Raw genomic sequence first — 22,552 nt, 5'->3', positions numbered from 1 at the left:
AGCCTCGGGAGCCGGGCGCTCAACGCGGGGCCCGCCCCGCCCCCGGGGCGCACGTGGGGCCGCCGCTTCCGGCCGGGGCCGGAAGTGCCCGCGCGCCTCGCGCTACGACGTACTTCCGGCCTTAGGGGCCGCTGTCCTGACGGCCTCCAGCAGGGGGCGCTGGGGCCCCGGGGACGCAGAGCGCTGACCGTTAGACCTCGCGCATTCTGGGAGTCACAGCCTTGCCACCGCCTCCCATCCGCCCCCTTAATCAGTTCCGGGTTCTTTTAGCGAAGGAGTGACGCCACTTCCGGGGAAAGTAAGCTAGGCATAGGGCGCATGCGCAAGGGTTACACGCCCCGATAGGCTTCGGGCGTGGCGGCCCAGTGCCTTGTGGGAAATGTAGTTCTCTAGGGCCGGCGGCTACGGCGCTCGGCTGGAAAAGGACTCGGTTTCCCAAAGGGCCGAGCGGGGCGCGACATGGAGACGGCCGGGCCGCGTTAATCCGGCAGGTTTGTGAAGCGGGAGGAAGGCGGCGGGGGCCCGGGGCACCCCGGGGAGGCCCGTGTGCGCAACCCGCTTCCCCGACGGGCCCTGGGCCTCCCGGGCCTCCAGGCCTGGCCCCTCGGGCCCCGAGTGTCGCGAAGCCGGGCCGCCCCCGGGACCCGGGCCTCCGGCGGGGGAACCTGCGCCCGGGCGAGGCGCTGGGCGCAGCCCGCGGGGAGCCGGGCGCAGACCCGACCCAGCCCCGCAGCCCGGGCGCAGCTGTGCCCTGCGGACTCCCCGGCCTCTCGGAGAGCGAGACGCAGCCCCCGGGGCCCCCTGCGCGGGGCTCCACCGGGTCCCGCGGGTCCCGCTGCTCGGCGGTGGCTCCCTGGGCGGCCCGGGGGCGGGAGGCGGCCGGAGCCCCGGCTTTGCCCAGCACGCTGCGTGGCGGGTGTGGGCTCTAGCGGACTCCGTGGGGCTCCCTCCTCCCCCGGCGCTGCCCCTCATTGGGAGAGCCGAGTCCCGGGGGGCGGGGGCGCGCAGGGCGGGAGGCGTCCTCGGGCCCGCCTGGCCTGGGCCTGGAGACACAGGTGCGGGGCGCCCTGGGCCCGGAGATACAGGTGCGGGGCGCAGACGCCTGCAGCGGCCCCGCTGTGCTCAGCTGGGAAGGGGGTGGGAGCGATGCGGGAGCCGCGCCCCTGGAAGTAGCTGCAGGGGCGGCTGGCACTCACCTCGGCCCAGCAAGGCTGCTGCAGGTGATGGCTGACCTGGCCCCTCAGGCGCCCAGGACTTGGCTGCAGACCCCTCGAGCTCTCAGGGCCTCTCGCAGCAAACGGGAGCCCGCCTTCCGCAGGCGGGCAGATGCCCCGTCTCCGCGGAGCGCCCCCTGAGCCCCGGCGCCCTCTCAACATCCTGCACGGCGCCCTTAGTGCAGAGCTGAGGCCGCCCTTGGCCCTGGGTTCAAGCCCTGGCTGCCTGCCTGCTGCCACCATCCCCGCACCAGCAGGCCCCTTAGTCGCTGCGTTGAGACTTAGCTTGAGGATTGTTGGTGCTGAGCGAGATGACGGGTAAAGCCCGGCTCCCTGGCCTGCGCCGCTCCCCGGTCCGGCTCTGCCCCTTTGCAGTCGGGTCTGATGGGCTGTCCCTTCTTTCCTACCTCCTTTCCTCAGCTACAGCAGAGCAGCTGAACACAGCCGTGTGGGGACATCAGGGTTGAGGACACAGCCCAGCCTCCGCCCCCTCTGCCAGCACCCTGCCTGCCAGCGCTTGGGCATCAGCACGGGCACCCGGCACACAGGAAGGTGAGGAGAGGGCTTTCGGGGTAGGGCGAGACCCCAGGGGCAGGGGCTTTGAACCACCTGCCACTCTAGGAAACACACTTCATGGGCTGTTTTGGTCTAGGTGTTCCGAGGCCTAGACACACATGGCCGAGGTGGGGGCCGGCGAGCCCTCTCCTGGCTTGGAGGTCGAGCAAAGGACAGAGTATGACGTCCTGCCTCCCCACACCCTCTCTCTCAGCGACTCCGACTCTGACCTCAGCCTGCCTGGCAGTGTGGAGCTGGAGGCTCTGTCCCCAGAGGGGCCGCCTGGGGAGGCCCAGGGGGACTCAGGCCCTGACACGCCACCCTCGCCGCCCAGGGCCCCCTCGGCAGCTGCCGTGCAGCCTTTCCACTTGCGGGGCACGAGCAGCACCTTCTCCCAGCGCAGCCACAGTATCTTTGACTGCCTGGAGGGGGCGGCTAGGCAGGCTCCAGCCCCCACGGTCCAGGCTTTTGTGGGTGACAGTGGGGGCTTCAAGCAGCCCCTGGTGCCCTCAGGCCGGCCTCTAGCAGAGTGCCCAGGCAGAGCCAGGCAGAACCTTGTCCCCTCAAGGTTACCCCCTGTTCCCGACTACGTGGCCCACCCTGAGCGCTGGACCAAGTATAGCCTGGAAGACGTGGCCGAGGCCAGCGAGCAGAGCAACCGGGCCGCCGCCCTGGACTTCCTGGGCTCCCAGAGCTCAGCTGCCCCCAGCGACTATGTGCCCTCGTTCAACCAGGACCCGTCTAGCAGTGGGGAGGGAAGAGTCATCTTCACCAGACCAACCCGAGCTACCGAGACCAGACCTGAGAGGAAGAGGGCCCTAAGGAAGGCAGGGGAGCCTGGTGGGGGCGAGGGGTCTGTGGAGCTGGCTCACCTGGCCAGGCCTGGGAGCCCAGAGGCTGAGGAGGCAGGCAGCCCCCAGGGGGGCCTGCAGGAGGTGGGCATGCCCGAGGGCGTCCCCCACAGTGTGCCAGCGGCCGGCCCCCCTGCTGTGGAGACTGTGGGCTTCCACGGCAGCAGGAAGCGGAGTCGAGACCACTTCCGGAACAAGGGTGGGGGCCCTGACACCCCAGGTGCCGAGGCCTGACAGCAGAGACTGCCCCCAATTTAGGAGTCCTGCCCCTTGGGCAGCCTGTAGGTGGCGCCAGTGGCCCTGCCTGGGGCTCAGGCAATGGTCTTTGGATCCGAAACCTTGCCAAAGGGACTGGAAGCCCTGGACTGCTGGGTGTCCATGGGGGACAATAAAGGTTTGGGGTATTTCTCAGGCTCAGTGTCTCTTGTGTAGACCCCCCTCCCCACCCAGGACCAGTGTGGCTGTGACCTTCTGTGCTCCCCAGCCCACCTGATCACCTGTTCCCACACTTGAGCCTCCTGACAGCATAGTGTCAGGGGCTTAGAGAGTTTAAGTCACCGGCTGCTTTCAGCAGCAACAGGTCTTCCGAGGGAACTGAGGGGACCTCCTTGGTCCAGGCTGGACTCGAGGACCCAGGCATCCAGCCTGCGCCCCAGAAGCCTGCAGATCTCAGGGCTAGGGGCAGGGGCGTGCTGAACTTGGTCGGAGGAGGGGGAGGTTTTGGGGGGCTCTGGGTAAGCTTGCTCCTCAGCTCTGTCCTGCCCGGGCCATGTGTAAAGATGGCAGTATCTTGGGACCTCATTACCATGACTGCTTAGTTGGGTGCAGTGGCCCCAATAGCAGGGGACCGCCCAGCAAGGGACAATGGATGGTCCCCTTGGTGCTGGGGAAGGCAGTGGTGGTCACAGCTCTCTTGTGACTGATGGGCAGCAGGGTGGGGTGAGGAATCAGCCAGCCTGAAGTACTGCCCACCTCGGGTGCCAGGCCCTCAAGGGACAGAGGGACTGACCTCAAATGGGGAGTGGAGGAGCCTCGGCCCCAGCCCACAGGGCAGGTGTACCCTCTCCCACTGCACATGGTCTACCACTCAGGACCTGAATACGTCCCAGCCACCCAGGGGTCCACTTTGATCTGTGGGGTTACAGTTCAAGTGTAGGCATGGTGCCCAGGTTCTGTCTAAGGCAGAGCAGCTTTCAGGGGCAGGGGCAATATCCTGGGGCTGCTCCCCAGGCTGGACACGGTCCAGCATTCTGAGCTGCTCTGGCTGCAGGGGTGGGAACCACACAGTAAACACGAAGGCCCAGATCTTAAAAACGGCAGAAATTTAAAAACACTAGAATGCCAAAAACAGTTTCTTAACAGGTGACAGGTTGGGTAGGGGGATTGGTGTGGCCCCAGGACTGCTGTTCCCAGACGAGGTGGACGGGTGCTCAGGGCTCACTGTCTTGGTGCAGGCGGCTGGTTTTGAGGCTCCATACATGGGTGAGGGCCTGCACCTCACCGCTGAGCTCCCAGGCCAGGGAGGCTCCGGAAGGTGCCAGGCAGGGCATGGAGTGGTTCCTTTTGACAAGGTGACAATGGGGGTGGGGTGGGGAGTAGTGCGTCGGTGGGACCTGGGGTAACTGGCCCTAATCTGGTCCAGAGGCCAGGCCTAGGGCTCCGGAAGAGGTGGCCCTGTGTGCCAACAGTCCAAGTGGCTCAGGTTTCAGAGGGCAGGGGGCCAGCCTCTGGGTGCTCCCTGCTACCCAGGCCCCCTCCGTGCTCACCAGGGGCCTGCCGGTTCCCCATGCCAAAGTTCCTAGAGTCTGGTGGGGAAGAAGGCCACTCAGCTGTTGGGTGCCCAGTGAGGCAGGCCAAGGGGAGGGAGAGAGAACCGCCCAAGGGTGAGCATGGGACCTGCTGGGGGTCCTCAGGACCACACCCTCATGCCTGGCTGGGCCAGAGGGCATCTGCTCCTTCTTGAAGACAGTAGCCAGCTGAGGGCCAGTGGAGGCCAGAGCAGGTCCCCACCCTGGGCGGTGACATCAGGGCCCTCCCCAGACACACACTTACTGTGGTAGGCGCTGCCCAGGGCCAGCCTGTCGGCCACGGAGGACAGGAGCACCGTGCAGTAGTTGACCTGCCAGAGGGAGAGGTGGCCAGGGAGCTCCATTCCACACCCCAGAGCTCTTGGAACAGCAGGGTGCTCGGCACCCTCCCCCCACCTCCCCTCTCCCGCAGGCCCCCTGCTGCCCTGGGACCCTTCCTCTGGCTATATGCGAAGAAAGAGGGCGGGAGGGTGAGGTTCCAGGGGTGTGTGCAATGGACAGTGAAGGGCTTGTGCCAAGATCCCCTCCAGGGAGGGCACCCCATCTCTCAGGTGACAGGTGGGGCTGGGGTGGGTGCTAAACCCCCAGCCCCCCCACATGCTGGCCCAGCCTGGGGCAGGCCGTAATTTGGAGGTGGGAGGGCCTAGATGTTGTTTGCAGCCCACCTGTGACTCCAGGCCCCGGATGCGTTTCTCCTGCTCTCTCAGCCCCGCAACGTGCTTGGCTATGATGTCAACCCTGTGGCAGAGCAGGGGCAGCAGTCCGCCATTGGCCACAGAATGCTCTGAACTTGGGGACTCTCCTCCCTCATCCTGTCGCCCAGGCCCTTTGAGTGGGCTGGGGTCACTGAGGCCTCTCTGGGTGCCCGAGTCTGGGGTGCTCTGGTCCTTTCCCCTAGCCCCAGATCTGGGACACAGAACCTCTGCGCCCTCCCTGCATGCACGGTGGGGGCTGGGCGTCCTCCAGAGAGGGGCCAGGACTGTCCCACCCGCAGGCAGGCAGGCAGGAGCCGTGGGCCTAGGGAGGGTTGGGGAGGCACCATCTTGGGGCACCTGGGGAGACGAAGGGCAGGGTTCCACTCAGAGACCCCGAACAGGGAGGATACCACACATGTTGGCCCCTCTTCCCCAAATGTAGGGAAGGTAAGGCCCCAGAGAGCCCTGTTCAGGGTCAGGAGGCCAGGTGCTGGGCCCCTGAGATCCGGCCACATCCTTGCCCCTCTCAGCCAGCCTCAGTTTCCCCAGCTCGTCTTGAGTGGCAGAGGCCACACCCAGCTTGAAGGCAGTCTGACAGCCACTGGTGATCAGGACCAGGTCCTGGGGGTGGTCTCAGCGCCCTGCCCTCCCCTTGGGCCGGGTGGGCACCCGCACACCTGTGGGCGGTTCTCCGCAGCACCTCCTCCTCGCTGTCCCGCTTCCTCTTCTCCAGCTTGCTCAGGTAGCTCTCCTTCTGCACCGCCTCCCAGGTGACCATCTTCTGGTCCAGGGGCTCCGGCAGGTCTCTCTCTGGGGAGGCCGGGCAGCCACAGGCTTAACCAGCCAGGTGGGCCTCGGGGCAGAACCTAGGCCTCCCTCCGATGGGGCAGGGAGCCCAGGGAGCTCAGCAGGGGCCTTTCCCAGGGTGCTCACCTGCAGGCCCCCCAGTGCAGCCTCTGCAGGGAGCTCTAGGCTCAGCCGGTGCAGCTGCCCCAGGGGGCTGAGGAGGGGGCCCAGGCTCCACCCACCCAGCCCCACAGCCTCACCCAGGCGTGCCCGCTTCTGCCCAGCCTCCTTCTGGAAGACCCTCTTGAGCACCAGGCTGAGGTGGCTGAGCAGGATGAAGGGCGGGGCCAGGGCGGGGCGCTCCTGGTACTCCACGATGAGGTGGTAGCGCTGGAACTTCCAGAACGTGTCCGCGTTGCCCTGCACCATCTGGAAGGTGTAACTGTGGGACCGCACCCCTGAGCCCTGGAGCCCTCGGAGACCGAGCCCGCCCCCCATCCCCATCCCAGATCACTGGTTCCTGTGGGGTGTCTAGAGCGGTGTTCACTCATCCCGGGGCCTCTGCTGCCCCGCTGCTGTCCTGTACACACTACCAAGCCCTGAGTCTTCGAGGCCCAGGCCCTGCTCAGGGTGAGGGGGTCCATGGGGCAAGGGCTTGGGAAAGCCCCCACCCCCAGATCCGCACCCCCTCCTGGTTGGTGCACCCCCTCCCTGCCTGCCCTCCAGGCCCCACCGGAAGGGGAGCCAATGCTCGGGGTGATCCCCCACCTCCAGGCCTCTCCCCACTCAGGCCCCAGGCCTGGGTGGTTAGGCCTGGCTGGGAGGAGGGTACCGGGAGCTGGGTCACGAGGCCCTGCAGTGGACAGTGGATGGGTGGGCACCTGAACATGGCAATGAGCAGGTTCATGAGCAGCACGTTGGTGACCAGCAGGAAAGTGACCAGCAGCAGGATGACCAGCCAGTTGGCATAGAGGTTGGGGCAGGCAGGCGAGCCCTCCAGCAGCAGCGGGTGCACTGAGCAGTTCACGCGGGCTCCTGAAAGGGAGGGGCACTGGGGCTGGGAGGGCAGCCACGGGGCAGCCCTAGGCCAACACCCTCGTGTGGTGGCAGCTGCTTCCTGGGGTGGAGGACCCAGGGGACTGGGGCACTGGTGGGGTGACCCACTGCCCTGGATTTCCTGGAAGTCCCCATCAACCAATGGATGGTTAGCCACAACCTGGGACATGCGCCCAGGGGCAAAGCTGAGGCCGGTGGGGCTGGGGGACAGGCCCCAGTGTCTGCTGGTTGCTGTGTGGATTAACGCTGCCCCTCCCCAAACCGCCCCCCAGGCTCTGCTCAAGCCCGACTGGGGAGAGCTGGCCTAGCCTGGGGTAGACAGCGACTGGTGCAGGACTTCTCAGGGCTTTTACGCCTGTCACGGGTGCCATCTGGGAGCAGGCTGAGCTCCCACCCTGGGCAGGGGTGTCTGAGGAGCAGGACTCCAGCCCCTCATCAGCTAGCTTCCCCCACACCTGCCTCTGCCCCTGCAGGGTCAGCCCCGGACCCCAGCCCAACTCTTGGCACAGGGGGAGCAGGAGGCCCGTGGTAGTCCTGGGCGCCGGGCCGCTCTCCGTCGGGGAGAGTGTGCAGATGTGTGCACAGCCTGCCTGATGACTGCTTTTCGTGCTGGGACTGAGCCCAGGCGACACAGGCCTGGAGGAGGAGGGGAAGGGGGCTCGGGCGGCTCCATCCTTTGCGTCCCAGGTCACGCATGTGGACCCGTGTGTGCCGTGTTCCCAGCTCCGTACACACGTGGGTGGCAGGCCTATTTCTGTGTCCACACCTTCCTTACAGGCGTCCCTCTCCTTTCTCCTGAGTTACCTAGGGGTGGGCCTGTGGCGACCTCCCCTCCTGCCCCCCTTCCTCTCTTTCCAGGCTGACTCTTGACCCCCTCCCCCCCGCCCCGGTTCCGAGAGGGGGCCTGGCAGCCCCGATGGCGCTTTTGGGAAGCTGTAAATCTGTCTGATGAAAGCGGCTCTGCGGTAATGAGACCCCGGAGCCCCCCCTGACTGCCTCTCTGAGGCGCCACCAGGCTGGGCTGCAAATTAAATTGTCCCCAGGGCCTGGAGCCTGGAGAAGGAGCTTTGCTGTCACAGCTCAGCCCCGGGCTCCCACCTGCCTGGCCCAGGACACAAAGGCTGGGGCCTCCTGAGCCTCAGTTTCCCTCTCGGCTGCATGTTGGTGAATCACTACACCCCACAGCCTGATAGGCTCACGGGGAGTGGCCAGGGTTTAAGCCCGAGGCCGGTCTGGGGGTGCTGACCCTGGCCCAGCCCTGGTCCCAGGCCCTCTGCTGCAGGACGTTGCCCTTCCAGCTAGGGTGGCAGTTCAGGCCTTACTGAGGGTGCAGACCCTTGGGGAGTCTGCACGCTCTCTGCCCTCCCCGGAGGACCCTACCCCACACCACTGTTCCCCATATACCAGCTGGGGCTGGGGCTGGCTGGGTAGGGATGTGGGCACGGGGGCTGAAGTTTCCCACCCGCGCTGGAGGAGCCCCTTTATTTCCCCCTGCCTGAGGGTTGTGGCGCCGTCCCCAGCGGGGCCATTTGGTGGGGGCAGCGGGGTCTGGTTAACTAATGGCCTGGAAAACTAGGTCCCGGGTGAGCAAACACGGAGACGGTACAGTGTGTGGGGGGGACTAAGAAAACAGCCTCCGGAGATGGGCCTCTCCAGACGCCCCTGTGGGAGGGATTTCCATGCGGCGCAGCCCCCGCCAGCCCGTTTGCCTCAATCACACGTCATCCCCTTGGCAAATATTTACCCCAGGTTTCGCCTCATTAGCTGCGAAGGTCAGGGTCAGGCCTCGGTGACCCAGTGTGCCCGCGATTGCATGTGGCCCCGCCCTGCTCTGTGCCCAGGAGTGTCCCGAGGGGCTGCTGCCCTGGGCCCTGCGCTGGCACCCGGCTGCTGGCCCACCTTCGTCCAGGGGCCAGCCCCCTTCCCCTCCTCCTCCTCACTGACCCTGTCCCCCACGCGGTACCTATCGTGGGAAATTCTTGGAGCCTCCACCAGCCCTATGCTAGGTACAGGGGCCAGCTTGGGGACATGGTGCCCTCAGGCCGCACAGCTGAAGTAGGGAAGGTGCACACTGAGTGCCCTGGGAGCAGTGAGGGTGCCTCAGGGGTGACCTGGCAGCAGAGGCCTTTGAAGAAGGCGGCCCCGGGCCGGGCGAGGAGGTGACAGGAGACCCACTGCCCAGCAGGGTCGTGCAGGAGCGTGGAGGCCCAGGGGCGTGGGGCTGTCCAGGGGGCCCAGACTCCAGGCAGTGGTCAGGGACAACTGGGGTGACCCCACTGCGTGCACAACACCTGTCCCTCCCTGCACCTGGCACGGACCACCCCAGAGCAGGGCAGCCCCCGTCAGACCAGCCCCGGCCACCTCGAGGCCTCCTCGCGTCCCAGTCTCCAGCCCCAGGCCCGAGGTCGGGTCGGGGCTCTGCGGCCTGTGCGGTGTGTGGGGTCTGGGGGCTGGCTCGGGGACTCCCGCTCTGGGCCAGCTCCAGGCGGGCGTCTCAAGGGCCACCTGTCCAGGGCCTCAGGAGGAACCTGGTAACGCACCCCCCGGGTCCCATTGAAGCCTCACAGAGCCCCCCCGACCCACCCCCTGGTGCTGACCATCGATCTCGTCCAGGGGGATCTGCCCGAAGATCTGCAGGTAGGGCCGGTAGAGCACGCGGCGGAACAGCCACTCCAGGCGGCTGTCGTGTGGGTGCAGCAGCGCCTGGGAGGCCACGCCGTAGGCCACGAGCCACACGCTCAGGAAGAAGAGGAAGAAGAAGACGTCCTTCATCTGGGGTGGGGAGGGGCATGGACAGCGGTCAGGGGTCGCCACCCTCGGGGTCGGGGCCCAGGTCAGGGGGTCGCCATCCTCGGGGTCGGGGCCCAGGTCAGGGGGTCGCCACCCTCGGGGTCGGGCCCAGCCAGGGGGCTCACCATTCGCTCCACAATGATGATCTTGGGGCCCAGCTGCTTGTGGATGGCAAAGATGTGGATGAGGCGAAGCGTGAACACCATGAAGTCTATGGCGAGGACCGTGCGCCCCGCCTCGAACACCGAGGGCAGCATCCTGGGGACGGCGGCTGTGAGGGCTGCTGGCCAGAGGGGGCCGGGGGCTCCCGGGACACGGCAGTGCCGGGACAAGCAGGGCTCCCGAGCCCGAGGGCTCCACCTGACGTGGCCGCCCCCCTGGGCCCCGCAGACCTGCAGGTGACGCCGACGAGGAACAGGAAGATGGCCACCATGTCACACTTGTTCCAGTTGTCCTCCACGTACAGCGTGAACTTGCTCATCAGGCGGGTGTCCTCGTCGGTGAAGAAGCCCTGGCAGAGGGCAGAGGGTCCCACAGCTGCCTGGGCCCCCACCCCCTGCAGACGCCCCCGCACCAGGGCTTGGGGTCAGCCTGGAGTGGGGTCGGGGTTCAGCGGGCCGGGATCAGGGCTCGCCACTGACCTGCCGGATCTCCTCCAGCACCAGGGTAAAGACCCAGAAGTAAAGGGTGACCTCAGGCCCTGACGGCCCCTGGGGAGGGGGCCTGAAGTCCACCAGCAGCACGTAGGCGAACAGGAAGAGGAAGGCGAAGTACATGACCACGTTGCCCAGGAACACGGTCACGGGGGCGCCCCAGAACTGCCGCCAGCGCGCGAGCAGGAAGGCCGCCCGGGGGCCCCGGGCACCCCGAGTCCTCCGCGCCTCCGCCAGCTCCTCCGCCCTGTGCCACAAAGGAGGCCACAGCATGAGGCAGTGCCGGTGCCCACTCTGCCCAGGATGCTGCCCTCCGGACCCCTCCGCCCACCTCACCCGCCCCAAGGCCTTACTGGCCACCCGGGCTGCAGAGCAGGCTCTTCTCAGTGTCCAGGCTGTCCAGCTCCTGCAGGTCCTCCTGACCCGTCTTCAGTGGGGACTCCTCGCTGCAGGCACAGGGCACACTCAGGGCCCATGGGAGGGGCACCTAGAGGCGCCCAGCCAGCAAGGACGTGGGGTGCACTGAGAAGGCATGCAGGTGGGGTGGGCACTGTGGGACCCACGTGGATGCTGGACCCGAGCCCCAGCCCCAGCGGCTCTGCAGGCAGCGGCCGCCCCTCAATCCCGACAGACCTGAAGGCGATGAGGCTGGTGTACAGGAGGGCGGGGCACAGGAAGGCGCCCAGCAGCCGCAGGACAGGCGTGCCCGAGGCCATGTCCCCCCACCAGATCTTGGTCAGGAAGGCCTGGAAGGAGGCGCCGCTACTGGCTTCCCTTCCACACCTCCGCCCGAGCTGTGCCCTGTGCTAGGCACCCCCTTCGGGCTCAGCCGAAGCCTCAGGCCTCCCAGGGCCACCGCCCGGGGCCTCCGTCCTGGTGGGCGAGGACCTTCAATGTGGGGGGCCAGGCCTGGGGGCCGTGAGGGCTGAGCTGAGGAAATGGTGCCTCCGCTGAGACATGAGGGGCCGCGGGGCTGGCCGCGGGGCACTGGGAAGAGTGGCCAGTGGAGGAAGCCAGGCGGCATCTGCTGTGCCCCCAACCCCCACAGCTGGGGCACGGAGAGGGAAGGGGAGCGGCTGCTGACCAGGGCAGGCGGAGCGGTCAGCAGGACACCCTCTGCCCGCCCGCCCGCCCGCCTCACCCCGGAAGCCAGTTGCTCACCTGCACCCCTTCGTGGGCAAAGAAGGCCTTGGTGTCGGCCTCGGTGGCCAGGTGCAGGCAGGTGGTCCGGCTCCAGGACCGGCTGCGGCGAACCAGCAGCGCGAAAGCTCGGTCCTCGTTGTTGCCATAGCACTCGGAGAAGAGGCCTGGGGGGGACGGCGCTGGCACCAGACGCCCAGGTCCCTCCCCCCGCCAGGCCTGAAGGATGGGTCTCTGCCCGGTGCCCACCCCACCAGGCCTGTGTGCCACGCGGATCCGACCACCCCCACCTGGCCTGCCGGGGCCCTCTGTCTCCTGGCGGGACTGCGGGGGCCTCAGTCACTCTGAGGGGCCCCATCCCCACTAAGGGCCAGCACGTGCCAGGTATGGGTCTGTCGTCATTGCTGCGTGCCCGTTTGTCCCTCTGTGGGGCTGTCAAGGGAGCCCATAGGGCCAGGGGGTCGCTGAGGTCACCCTGGGGTCATGAGGCCGACCTGGGCTGGGGCCAGGCAGAGGCTCACCCAGGGCCAGCTGCTCGTAGGCAGCGCCTCGCGTGCGGCGATCCGCCTCGGCCTCGGCCTCCAGGTGCGACATCTCCCTGAGGATCTTGCAGGCAGCCAGGGCGGTGGCCACGCCCTCCTGGCCCTAGGAGACCGTCTGAGGAGGCTGGCCTGCCGCCCGCCCGCCAGGGCCCTGGGGGTCCGGGGCGCCCGGGCCGGGCCGCTGCTCACCATGGCCCAGAAGTAGGTGGCCATCTCGTGGCGGTTCTGCAGCACGGCCCACAGGAACAGGTCCCTCCATGGGTTCTCGCTCTTCTGGCTCAGGTCCAGCAGCCACTTCTGGCCAGCGGGGCGCCTGGCCGGGCCCCTCTCCTGGAGGGCAGAAGGCGGGGCGTCAGTGCCCGGGCGCGCCCCCCCCGCCCCCGGGGCCGCCTCACCTGGTAGAGGCCGCGGCAGGCGTCGTGCAGGAAGTCCTTGAGCACGCGGGACACCTCGAGCAGGGAGAAGGCGGGCGGCCCCGCGGGCGGGCCCCGGGCGGGCGGCCGGCCCTCCTCCAGCTTGCGCTGCAGCAGGGAGAAGAGCAGGCTCTTGGGCGCCACGGCCCGGTACAGCTGCTGCAGCCGCCCGTAGGTCAGGAAGTCGGCCACGTCCAAGCCGTGGTCCACGAAGAGGCGCACGAACTCCGGCTTATTGCTCACCAGCGCGTCCATCATCACCTCCTCCAGGTCGCAGGACTGGGGGCAGTGGGGACAAGCAAGGCTGGGGGCCACGGGAGAGCGAGGGGGCCTGGTGGAGCTCGGGGCTACAGGCTGCAGAGGGCGGCGCCGTCCGGGGGCTGAGGCCCAGGCGCAGCCCAGGGCTTTCAGCCCGCCCCACGGGGAGGAGCTGCCGGGGTGCTGGAGAGTGACCCGGTGACCGGGATGCGCCCTGGCCCCCCTTGGTGACCCCGGGGAGAGAATGGACTGTGGCCCTGGGGACACCGCCTGCCTCCAATTCCTCAACACGGTCCCTGCCCTCCGCCGGCCAGAAGCGATCCCCAGGGCAGGTGGGGCACCTTCCACTCCACGTCCCCGTTGAAGATCTCGCTCTTGGCGATGTCCACGCGGTCCCAGGCCACTGCCAGCTTGAGCTCGTCCAGGTAGTCCTGGGCCTCCTGGCTGTGGCTCTTGCAGGCTGTGGGCAGAGTGGGCCTGGTGGGCAGGGTGAGGGCAGACCCCGGTCCCTCTGGGGGCTCAGCCAGGAGCACAGCCACTGGACCTCTGCCCAGCTCCGTGCCCTCTGAATACCACCAGAGGAGCACGGTATCCCCCGGAAGCCAATGCTGGGAGCCCCCGCAGAACTGCCAGCCCTGGGTGCCCAGGACCCGGATGGGTGGGGCGAGAGGCACGGCCCTCCGGCCTGGGCCTGCACCTGGCTGCCAGCGTCAGCCCCGAGGCACGTGCTTGTCTTCAATAAAAAGCTCACCAAGCCCCCCGGCCGGCATGGCTCAGCGGTGGAGCATCCACCCATGAACCAGGAGGTCACAGCTCTGTGCCAGGTCAGGGCACATGCCCGGGTGCGGGCTCGATCCCCAGTAGGGGGCGTGCAGGAGGCAGCCGGTCCACGACTCTCTCTCGTCATTGACGTTTCTGTCTCTGCCTCTCCCTCCCTTCCTCTCCCTGAAATCAATAAAAACATACTTTTTAAAAAGCCCACCAGTGTCCATCGACACCACCCAGCTGTGCCGGTGCCCACCTGGGGCCCCCGACAGGCGCTCACCTTTCACCAGCGCCTTGAGGATGGCCGTGTCCAGCTCCTCGGAGCCTTCCTGCTCGAAGTCGTGCACGGTGAGCAGGTGTGGGTGGGACGCCACGTTCTGCAGCTGCGACAGCAGGACAGAGGCCGTGGGCAGGGGCAGGGCGGTGGGCAGGCCCAGGCCCGGTGTGGGTGGAGGCCTGGGCAGGCCGCCGTGTGCCTGACACCCGCTCTCCGGGCGCAGCACCACTGCTAACTGGGGGCTTGCCCCCGGGCCCGCTCTGCGAGTGGGGGCTTTGCGTGAGCAGGGGCTGGGGCCGTCGGGGTGGGAAGGGGGGCAGAGCTCCCCCAGGGCTGGCCCCCCCCGAGCGGGGTATGAAGGGGGAGCGGAGGTCGCCTTCCGGGCTGGCCTCGGGGGCTCCTACCAGCTCGGTCCAGTGCAGGATGTCCTCCCAGGAGAAGTGCTCACTGGGGAACTTCTCTCTAAGCTGCTTCTCCGCCACCTGGGGCACCAGGAGGTGCGGCTGGGTCACCAGGGCCGCCAGCACGTCCGCGATGCCCCCCGAGCCTGCCAGGATCAGCCACGGGGTGGCCTGCGTCATAGCCCGAGAAATCCTCTGAGGTGGCGGGAGGGACAAAGCCCCGCGTCAGCTCCCTGGGCCGCCCTGGGCCCTGCCCTCCCTGTGCCCTCCCTGTGCCCGCGGAGAGGGCCGGGCAGGAGGCCTCAGCCGCCAGGCCCCCGCCCCCCTACCTCCAAGGTGCTGGGGCCGCCGTTGACCAGCAGACAGAGGACAGGGATCTCGATGCTGCCAGTGCCTGTGGACGGAGCACCGGTGAGGTCCCCCCAGGGGCCGGGCAGCAGGGAGCCGGGACCTCCTGTGGGCTGAGCACCTGGGCCTCGGACCGTCAGCCTCCACGTTTTCTGAGCCAACTCGGGGCAAGCGGCTCTGTCTAGCGAAGCGTGGGCTCCAGGCCGACACTGTCAGAGGTCCTGTCCCCGGGAACAGGGACAGGGACACCAATCCCCCCACCCCGGCGTCCAGCGCGCCTGCTTTGCGGCTGCTTAAACATAAAGTAACTTAAGCGCAGTTAGACGTTCGGTCCCCGGCGCCGGCCACGTCCCCAGGGCGCAGGAGCCATTCCCCCTGCGGGGAAGCTCTGTTCCCGCGCTGACTGAGGTAATGGGGCGGCCTGGGGGCGTATCTCCCCCAAATACAGACCAGAAATGAGACCTCCTGACGGAAAACGGTCCCCCACGGACACCTGGACCTGCCGGGTCTGCTGGGCCGGAGGAGCTTCGGCTCCCGAGCAGGGTCCCCTCTGACCCCAGAGGCGCCTCCTGACTGACCGCGGGGAGGCAGCAGGGCGGTGGCCCAGGCGGCCGTGGGGGCCCAGAGCCCGCAACGCGCCGACGTGGTCACGGTTTAAACAGCGCCGTGGTTGTGTTTTCATCTTTGATAAACATTTTATGTTGTTTGTAAACACCACAAGCAACTCTGTATCTTGTTTATAAACATTAGTTGCGCAGCAGCGTTTCTTTGTAACCAGCTCGCAAACCCCCGCAGAGCCCGTTCCCGGGGCAGCGCTGCCCCCCGGTGGCAGAGCCCCTCACGGCCAGTGGCGGGAGATCGGCCTCGGAAACGTGCGAATCCCATCTCTTCCCAAAGCCCGGCGCCCCCAGCCAGAGCCTCGGGGCAGGGGCCCAGTGGCCACGGAGCTGCCGCTGCTCCGCCCGCTGCACCCCCACCCGGGCCGGCCGCTGCCTGGAAGTTCCTTCCCTGCCCACGGCCGCGTCCCCCGTCCCGCGTCCCCCGCGGCCTCCCTGGCGGTCTCACCCCCGTAGCCCGTCCTCTGCTCCGAGATGTGCTTCTCCAGCCTCAGCCACAGCTCCGTCGGCCCGTCGCCCTTCCCGGGGGCATCGGGCTCCACCAGAATGAAGTGGGAGTGGTTGTTGTCCAGGGAGAAGAGGGGGCCCTGGCTGCCGCTCTCGTCCGTGGGGTAGTGGACAGGGCTGTGCTCCTGGGCCCCGTGCACACTGTGAGGCTGGGGCGAGGCTCCCACCCAGGCCCGTTCCCACCCCCGGAGGCTGGGCTGCCGGCCAGGGGTCCCCCAGAAAGAACCCAGGGCTGCAGGAGGCTCCCTCCCCAGGCGCTGAAGGGCATCCTCTGGCCGAGGTGGGAGCTGCAGCCCCTTGACCAGGGTCGCACAGGCTTGGGGTGTAGTGGTCAAGACTGGCATTTGGGCCCTGGCCTGGGTGCCCAGGTCTGTGCCCCTGCCCGCGCCTTTCCCTGGGCGATGCTGCCACCTGCTGGCCAGGTGCCAGGCACACAGCTCCCCAGGCTCCTCCCGCTCCCTCCTCTCAGTCAGTCGCTCAGGGGCCTGCCTGGCTCTCCCACCCGAGCCCCGAGGACAGGGTCTGGTCCGACCGCCAGGGCCTGGCTCCTGGAGGGACTCGGGAAACGTTCGCTCCGTAATGAACAGCCAGCATGTGGCGGGGGGGGGGGGGGGGGGTCAGCCTGCGAGACCTCTCCGGGGGCCTCTGCCGTGGGCCTCCCTTCTCCCCAGCGTGGGCGACAGACACTTGGGGTTGTGACACTTCCCCGGCCCCCGGGCTCACCCTGCTCCGCAGCTGTGGCACTCACCTGGGCGTCGTCCAGGAGTCGGCGGTGCAGCACGCGGCCCAGCGAGGCGATGCCGACGGCCACCACGCGGGCCTTGGTGGACGTGCTGGCCAGCGAGTGGTCACGCACCGACTGCCCGACGTACCGGGCGAGGCCCACTTGGAGCGCACTGGTCAGGATCCAGGCACCTGCGGATACGGGGGGCTCCCTGTGTCCGGCAGCCCCCGGATCCTCCCCTGGTGCCCCTCCCACCCGCAGGGCCTCTGCTGGGGCCGCCCCACCCGTGGGTCCAGGACGGCACAGGAGAGCGGGCCCGGCCCTGTCCAGCTCCTGTGCGGGGCCAGAACTTGGGAGGTTTCCCCAAATTTTGAAGTCCCAGCCCCACCTGGCTCACAGGACCTTTTTCTTTGCTACAATCACTTCTGAGCTGATGGCCTCAGAAACCCCACATCCCGGGCTGGGTTTTCTGCAGACCCGGGGGCCTAAGATAAAACCTGGTGATTTGATTCTGACCCAACGGCTGCCGGCTGGGGTGCTCCCTCGACGGAGGCAGAGGGGGCGATGGGCGCACCATGGGCAGGGGTAGAAACAGTCACTCCCCCCCCCCCAGGGCATCTTGCGGAGGCCTATGGGCCCTGCGAGTGGAGGGACAGGCCTCTCCCACAGGGTGGCCGGGACCCTCCCCGGGAGGCTCTGGACCTGGGGGGCCCTTGGTCCCTCTGCCATATCCCCAGGAGCTGTTCCGAGTGCAGGCTGTGGGGAGGGAGGGTGGTCGTGGGCTGGGTACCAGGGTCAGTGGGGTGGGTGCTCCACGCTCCGGGGCTCTGGGGGTCCCGGGGCCCTGGACCTGGGGGGCCTCACCTGTGCTCTGAGCCGCCTTCACCAGCCCCTTGCGCAGCACGTCCCGCAGCCAGGACTTCATGGTGAAAGGCCGCTCCATGCCCACCAGCGACACCACAAGGTTGGGGGCCGGCAGGTGCCACTCGGCTATCAGGAGGTCGAAGAGCACGGAGGGGGCCACCCCACTTGGCACCTTCACGAACTGCAGGGCATGGTGACGGTAGCCTCAGGGTGGAGGGCGGGGGTGCCGGGCAAGTGGGGGGGCGCTGGGCACAGGAGGGGTGCTGGGCCTGAGGGGAGGTGAGTGCAGGGGGAGGGCACTGCCAGCCTTGAAGTTCCGCCCACACGGGGGCTTGGGGCAGGGCCCGAGACAGCCGCCTTGGGAGCTGCGTAGGTGCCGGATGCCCAGTGTTCAGGGGAGGAATCAGGGGCCTGGGGTCCCGCGACCGCGGTGCCGGTCCCCGGGCGGGGTGGGCTCACCCGGCCTCGCTTGTTCCTAGACCCTCTGAACTCGATCTCGCCTCGGCACAGGCCCGGCCCACGCCTGCCTCCGGCGCCCTCCGCAGCCTGCATGGGGACGGCTCTGCGGGGACAGAGGACAGTAGACCCGGCCTCCGTCCCGCCCCAGGCAGGGCTGCCTTTTCCAGGGAGGCCCCCTCCCTGAGCTGCCTGCGGGCACAGGCGCGTGGCCACGGGGAGGGCGTCTCTGCCCTGAGGCCCTCCCCGCCCTCAGCCCTGCCTGAAGCCCCACCGCGGCCGCCTCATTCCCTGTCCCGTCCCCATTGTCCCCGAAGGTCCTGCTTCAGTGGCTGGAACCTCCCGTGCGGCCTGCTGGGGACGGGGGTCACATCCTGGCCTCCCACCCACCCCCTGGCCCCACTGCTCACCCTTCGCCGGACACCTCGGGCCAGACACTCTTGTCACCGCTTTGGAGACTTTGCCGGGGGGCGTCCTGGAAACCCCGACAGACTCAGCAGAAGTCTAGACTTCAAGCATGCAGCCCCCCCCCCGGCCCAGGGCAGAGATGGGACCCTGGGCGCACCCGGGCAGAGGGGGTGGGGGAGAGAAGGTGAGGCTGGTGCTCAGGAGCAGGGAGCCGGGCTGGGGGAGGCCCGGCGGCCTAGGGACCGCGGCGCCGAGCGGGGACGGACCACCTCCTTGCCCAGGTGGCCCTGGACGCCCGGGAGGGGGCTTCCCACCCCCTCTTCCCACCAAGGTTCTGCCCCATCCCAGGCTCCACCCCGGTGCCCCACCCATGTCATCTCCCCGCAGCCCCGAGGGGTCTGGGTCCCACATGTGAGCCCCACCCCACGCAGCAAGGACCTGAAGGGCCAGGGGTCCAGAACTGGCCCCGTGACAGGAGCTGGGCCCCACCAGCCTGCCTGACTCCGAGCACCACCACCCTCTGACCTGCCGCCCAGGGTCTCCCAGCCACCTGCCCCCAGCCCCGGGGCCCCGTGGCCTCCACAGCCCCGCGTCCTGCCTCTAATGTTTCCTCTGCAGACTCGGGGTGTGTCCGCTCCTGCACCCCTCCCGCTGACACCAGTGCCCACAGAGGAGCAGAGGTGACCCTGGTGGGGCCTGGGTTCCCGGAGACCCGAGAGGCCCCGCCTGTCCCCTCGAGGCCCCAGTAAAGCTCCGTCCCCTGGCTGGTCCACACCAACCCAGCCCACCAGGTGTCGGCCGCCCCCCTTCCCACCCAGCTGCTCCCCAGCTCCCCCTGGTCACCCCGCCCGGCCTCTGTCCCTGGAGGCACCCTGGGCAGTGAGCGCACAATGGGTCCTTCCGTGGACCCTTGTAGCCTGTGGCTCCCGTCCTTAGGGCTGACCACCTGTGTGCACAGGAGGGGACCAGAGCACCTGCAGGCAGGACAGGGGTTGGCACCGTCATTGTCATGGTCCCCCCTTCTTGCCGTGTCACCCCAGAAGGTGAGTCCAGGTCCTAAGTCCTGGTGCCCGCGGGCGGGCCTTTGGGATAGGAACTCCCTCTCCGCACGGTGAAGTCATGGGCCGGCCTTCATCCAGGGACTGGTGGCCTTATACCAAGTGTGTGACCGTGGAGGCAGAAAGGGAGGGGCTCGGCCTCAAGCCCAGGGATGCCAGGGCCCCCAGAAGCCGGCAAAGGCGGGAGGGAGCCCCCGGAGAGCCTCCCGAGGGAGCCGGCCCTGCGGCACCTCGATGTGGGACGTCCAGCTCCAGAGCCAGGGAGCCTGGTTTCTGCTGTTCTCAGAGGCCCAGACTGTGGTCATTTGCTATGGCCACCCGGGCCCTCAGTCACCCACTCAGAGCCTTGAAGCGCTGGCCAGAGTGCCGGCCCTCCCCGGGCCAGGCCAGCTCCCCTCCGGCTGTGGGCCTCGCAGGGCCCGCACCCACCCGCGTCCTAGCAGCCTGGCCGGGGGCTGCGGGTGCCGGGGGCCCGGGGCCCAGCCCTGGGGCGGGAGGGATGCGAGTCCCGCTCCCTGCCCCTGGAGCAGGAGCTCATGCTGGGCAGCGGGAGGCAGATCTGAGGGCTGCGGGCACCACCTTCCCAGGGTGGCCAGCAGCTTCCCGGACACCTGCTGGCATCTGGGGACAGAGCCCGTGCCAGTGTGGGAGGGGGCGGGACGGGCTGTGCCCGCGTGTCCCGGGGCAGCTGGAACAGTCCCCCACACTGGGCATCCAGTGGCCCGGGGCCGCAGGGAGGGTCCTTCCTGCCTCGACCACCTTCTGGGGGCTCCAGACGATCACTCCCGGGCTGTGGCCTCGTCGCTCCAGCCTCTGCCTCCCCCTTCGTGTGGCCTCCCCCACGTGTCTCTCTGTTCAAATCTCCCTCTTGCGAGGACACATTGGATCAGGGCCCACCCCACTCTGCTGTGGCCACATCTTAACTATTCACATCTGTAAAGACCCTATTTCCAAATAAGGCCACATCCTGGGGTTGTGGGTGCACGTGAATTTTGGGGGACAGTATTCAACCCCAATCCATAGGCAGCGAGGTGGGAGGGGTCCGCTCCACGCTGGGAGGGTGGGGTGGAGTGGGGCCCAGGGGTGGCCTTAGCTCCTCACTCCCCTAGGGCTCTGTCCTGCCTGGCCACCAGCAGGGTCATTTCTGTCCCCATCTGGACCCGTGCCCTGAGCAGGGGGTGCACAGCCCTATGCGCCCCCTCCAGGCCGCGTGTGGGTTGGGGGTTTGGGGGCCTGGACATGTGCTCATACCCGAGAGCCGCAGGCAGGCTGGTGTAGGGGGGCCTGGTGGGGGCGGCCCCTGCCTGGGAGAGTGGGTCCTGGGTGCTCCTCGGCCTTTCCCCTGACAGGGCAGCTGGCCCGGAGCAGGAGTGTGGAGGGCCAGCCTCGCCCCCCCGGGGCCACCGCCACCAGCCCCCACCCCGCACGCCACAGGCCTGGCCCGGCCCTCAGCTTCCTGGCGGGCGAGGGGACGCTGGGGCACCGCGCAGACGCCAGGCAAATGTGCCACCGAGTGGGAGGGTATGCAAAGGGGGGGATTTGCATGAGCAGGTGTCTGAGGTTTTAATGTCCCCCTTGTTCCTGGAGGGGGCGGGGGCAGTGGGGCAGCTGGGGTCCTACCTGCCCCCTGGCTGGAATCCTACCCCACTATCCTGAGAGGAAATAGGCAAGTGTGCAGCCCCAGCGGCGAAGGGGCTCTGAGGAGAGGACAATGGCCACCCCTCGTCGCAGGCCACTGGGGAAAGGGCCTCGGGTGGGCAGCGATCCCCAGTGTGACCTCCAGGCCTTAGACTCTCTGGGCCCAGCTCTCCCTCCGTGAGATGCCCGCAGATGGGGCAACGAGGGCACCAGCTGTCCCACGCTCAGCAGGCCAGCCGTGGGCGCAGTGGCCCCTCTAACGCAGTGTAAACTCGGGGGTGTCCCGGGCTGGGCGTGGACTCAAACCCGGGAGGGCCTATAAGGGGACACAGCCTCCCCACTGCCCCCACGTACTCCTCGGCCTCCCGCCCCAGGTTCCCAGGCTCTGAGCCCCCACCTGCCTCTCCGGGGCACCCTGGACCCAGGCTGGGAGGGCCGGTCCTCCCCTCCTGTCCCACCTGCTCTTCCTGCCCATGAGGGGGGCACCCCCACACCTGCCCCCCCCCAGGAGCTGACGGCAGGGGGCACCTACCTGCTTGCTTTCTTCCTGGCGCCCCGACATGCTGCTGCTGGCCAGGGAGTGCGGAGGCTGCCCACCCAACTGAAGGGAGCGCCAGCCAGTGCCCGCCCCTCCCCCTCCCTCCCGCCCCGCCCGCCCCTCCCGGCACCTACCTGGGCAGTCGACGCCCTGACCAATCGAGGGAGGGGGGAGCGGCACCAATCCTGGCACAGCCTGGACTACAGGCCAGCTCTGGCCAAAGTCAGGGAGGTGGCCCCATGTGGGGTGGCTGCTGGGCCCCCTTGTTGGCCATCGTGGGCTATGCCTGGGGGTGGCCAGTGGCCCAGAGCCAAGTCCAGCCAGTGTCTCCCCCAGCCTCAGTTTACCTCTCCAGCAAGTGGGACCAGCTCCAGCTGACTCCAGGGCGTGTGGCCCAGTGTCCCCTGGAGGACCTGAGGCAGAAGCAGCCCCCCCCCCCCCGGGGTCCTGCAAAGCCACAGGTGCCAGTCCCCCAGGAGTGTCGTCTCCCAGGAAGGTGGCAGGGCCTGGGCCAGCGGCCTAGCACTTCGGGCACCGCATGACTGCCCTCCCTTCATCCGGGGCAGGACGGGTGCCATCGGGAGTGTGTCCTCTGGAGCCCCACAGCCCTGGGCTCCCCTCCTGCACACCCTTCAGGCTCTTTGATCTCACTCTGGGCCTCAGTTTCTCTGAAAAATGGGGACCTGGCCTCTGGGAGTTTGTGGGTAGCCCACGACGAGACCGGGGCCTGGGTAATACCTGTGTGTGCCCTTTCCCCAAAGAGACCCCGGGGCCCCTCCCAGGGCCCCTCCCAGGGCCCCTTTGTTCCCTGAATTTGGGTAGGAGTGGGGCGGGGACAAAGTCCAGGCCTGCACCCGGGAACTCGTGTCCTCGCCAGCCTGGCCCGTTGGCCACCAGAGGGCACCCCAGGACCGCAGGCAGAGTGGCAACGGTGACAGAGGCCGGACGGCAGAGGGCCCACCCGCTTAGCCCCTGGACGCGGGTCTCAGTCACTCTCACAATAGTCACCTGGGGGCTACGCACGCTGGGGAGCTTCACCTGGGGCCACCCAGGAGGAGGGGCTGCCTGGGTCCCCCAGGAAGTACCAGACCCCCGTGAAATGGGACCCCGCAAGCCTCCAGGCCAGGTTCCGAAGGGAGGAGGCTGATCTTGGGGACCCTGGCAAGGCCGAGGTGCCTCACCCTGCTGGC

At 68.2% G+C, this 22,552-nt stretch overlaps 2 protein-coding genes across 4 annotated transcripts; one reads left to right on the top strand and one right to left on the bottom strand.

Annotated features, from left to right (window-relative positions):
- The first annotated feature begins 416 nt into the window (after nucleotides 1–416).
- Nucleotides 417–3,027, top strand: TSSC4 (tumor suppressing subtransferable candidate 4). Of its 3 annotated transcripts, none has more exons than XM_081152753.1 (3): nucleotides 417–491; nucleotides 1,635–1,766; nucleotides 1,867–3,027. In XM_081152753.1, the coding sequence occupies exon 3, from the start codon at nucleotides 1,889–1,891 to the stop codon at nucleotides 2,852–2,854; it is 966 nt and encodes a 321-aa protein (XP_081008879.1). In that variant the 5' UTR covers nucleotides 417–491; nucleotides 1,635–1,766; nucleotides 1,867–1,888; the 3' UTR covers nucleotides 2,855–3,027. The 3 variants fall into 3 exon arrangements, with proteins under 3 accessions (XP_081008879.1, XP_081008881.1, XP_081008880.1); XM_081152755.1 differs by lacking the exon at nucleotides 417–491 and adding an exon at nucleotides 1,007–1,085; XM_081152754.1 differs by lacking the exon at nucleotides 417–491 and adding an exon at nucleotides 1,082–1,532.
- Nucleotides 3,028–3,388: 361 nt separating this feature from the next.
- On the bottom strand, nucleotides 3,389–17,816 carry TRPM5 (transient receptor potential cation channel subfamily M member 5; the record flags this gene model as incomplete). Its single annotated transcript, XM_081154917.1, is given in 25 exon segments — nucleotides 3,389–4,294; nucleotides 4,387–4,425; nucleotides 4,673–4,739; nucleotides 5,094–5,166; nucleotides 5,801–5,933; nucleotides 6,170–6,351; nucleotides 6,791–6,944; nucleotides 9,563–9,737; nucleotides 9,881–10,013; nucleotides 10,148–10,266; nucleotides 10,397–10,655; nucleotides 10,762–10,854; nucleotides 11,042–11,154; nucleotides 11,570–11,715; nucleotides 12,070–12,193; nucleotides 12,280–12,444; nucleotides 12,447–12,782; nucleotides 13,103–13,221; nucleotides 13,807–13,909; nucleotides 14,208–14,399; nucleotides 14,534–14,598; nucleotides 15,618–15,801; nucleotides 16,425–16,591; nucleotides 17,265–17,445; nucleotides 17,724–17,816. Coding segments are annotated over 25 exon segments (3,438 nt in total). The 3' UTR covers nucleotides 3,389–4,271.
- Nucleotides 17,817–22,552: the final 4,736 nt, after the last annotated feature.

The sequence above is a fragment of the Miniopterus schreibersii genome, assembly GCF_964146895.1.
Source record: "Miniopterus schreibersii genome assembly, chromosome: 12".
NCBI lineage: Eukaryota > Metazoa > Chordata > Mammalia > Chiroptera > Miniopteridae > Miniopterus > Miniopterus schreibersii.
The sequence above is the reverse complement of the archived record's forward strand: the minus strand, read 5'-3'. Positions and strand labels throughout refer to the sequence as shown.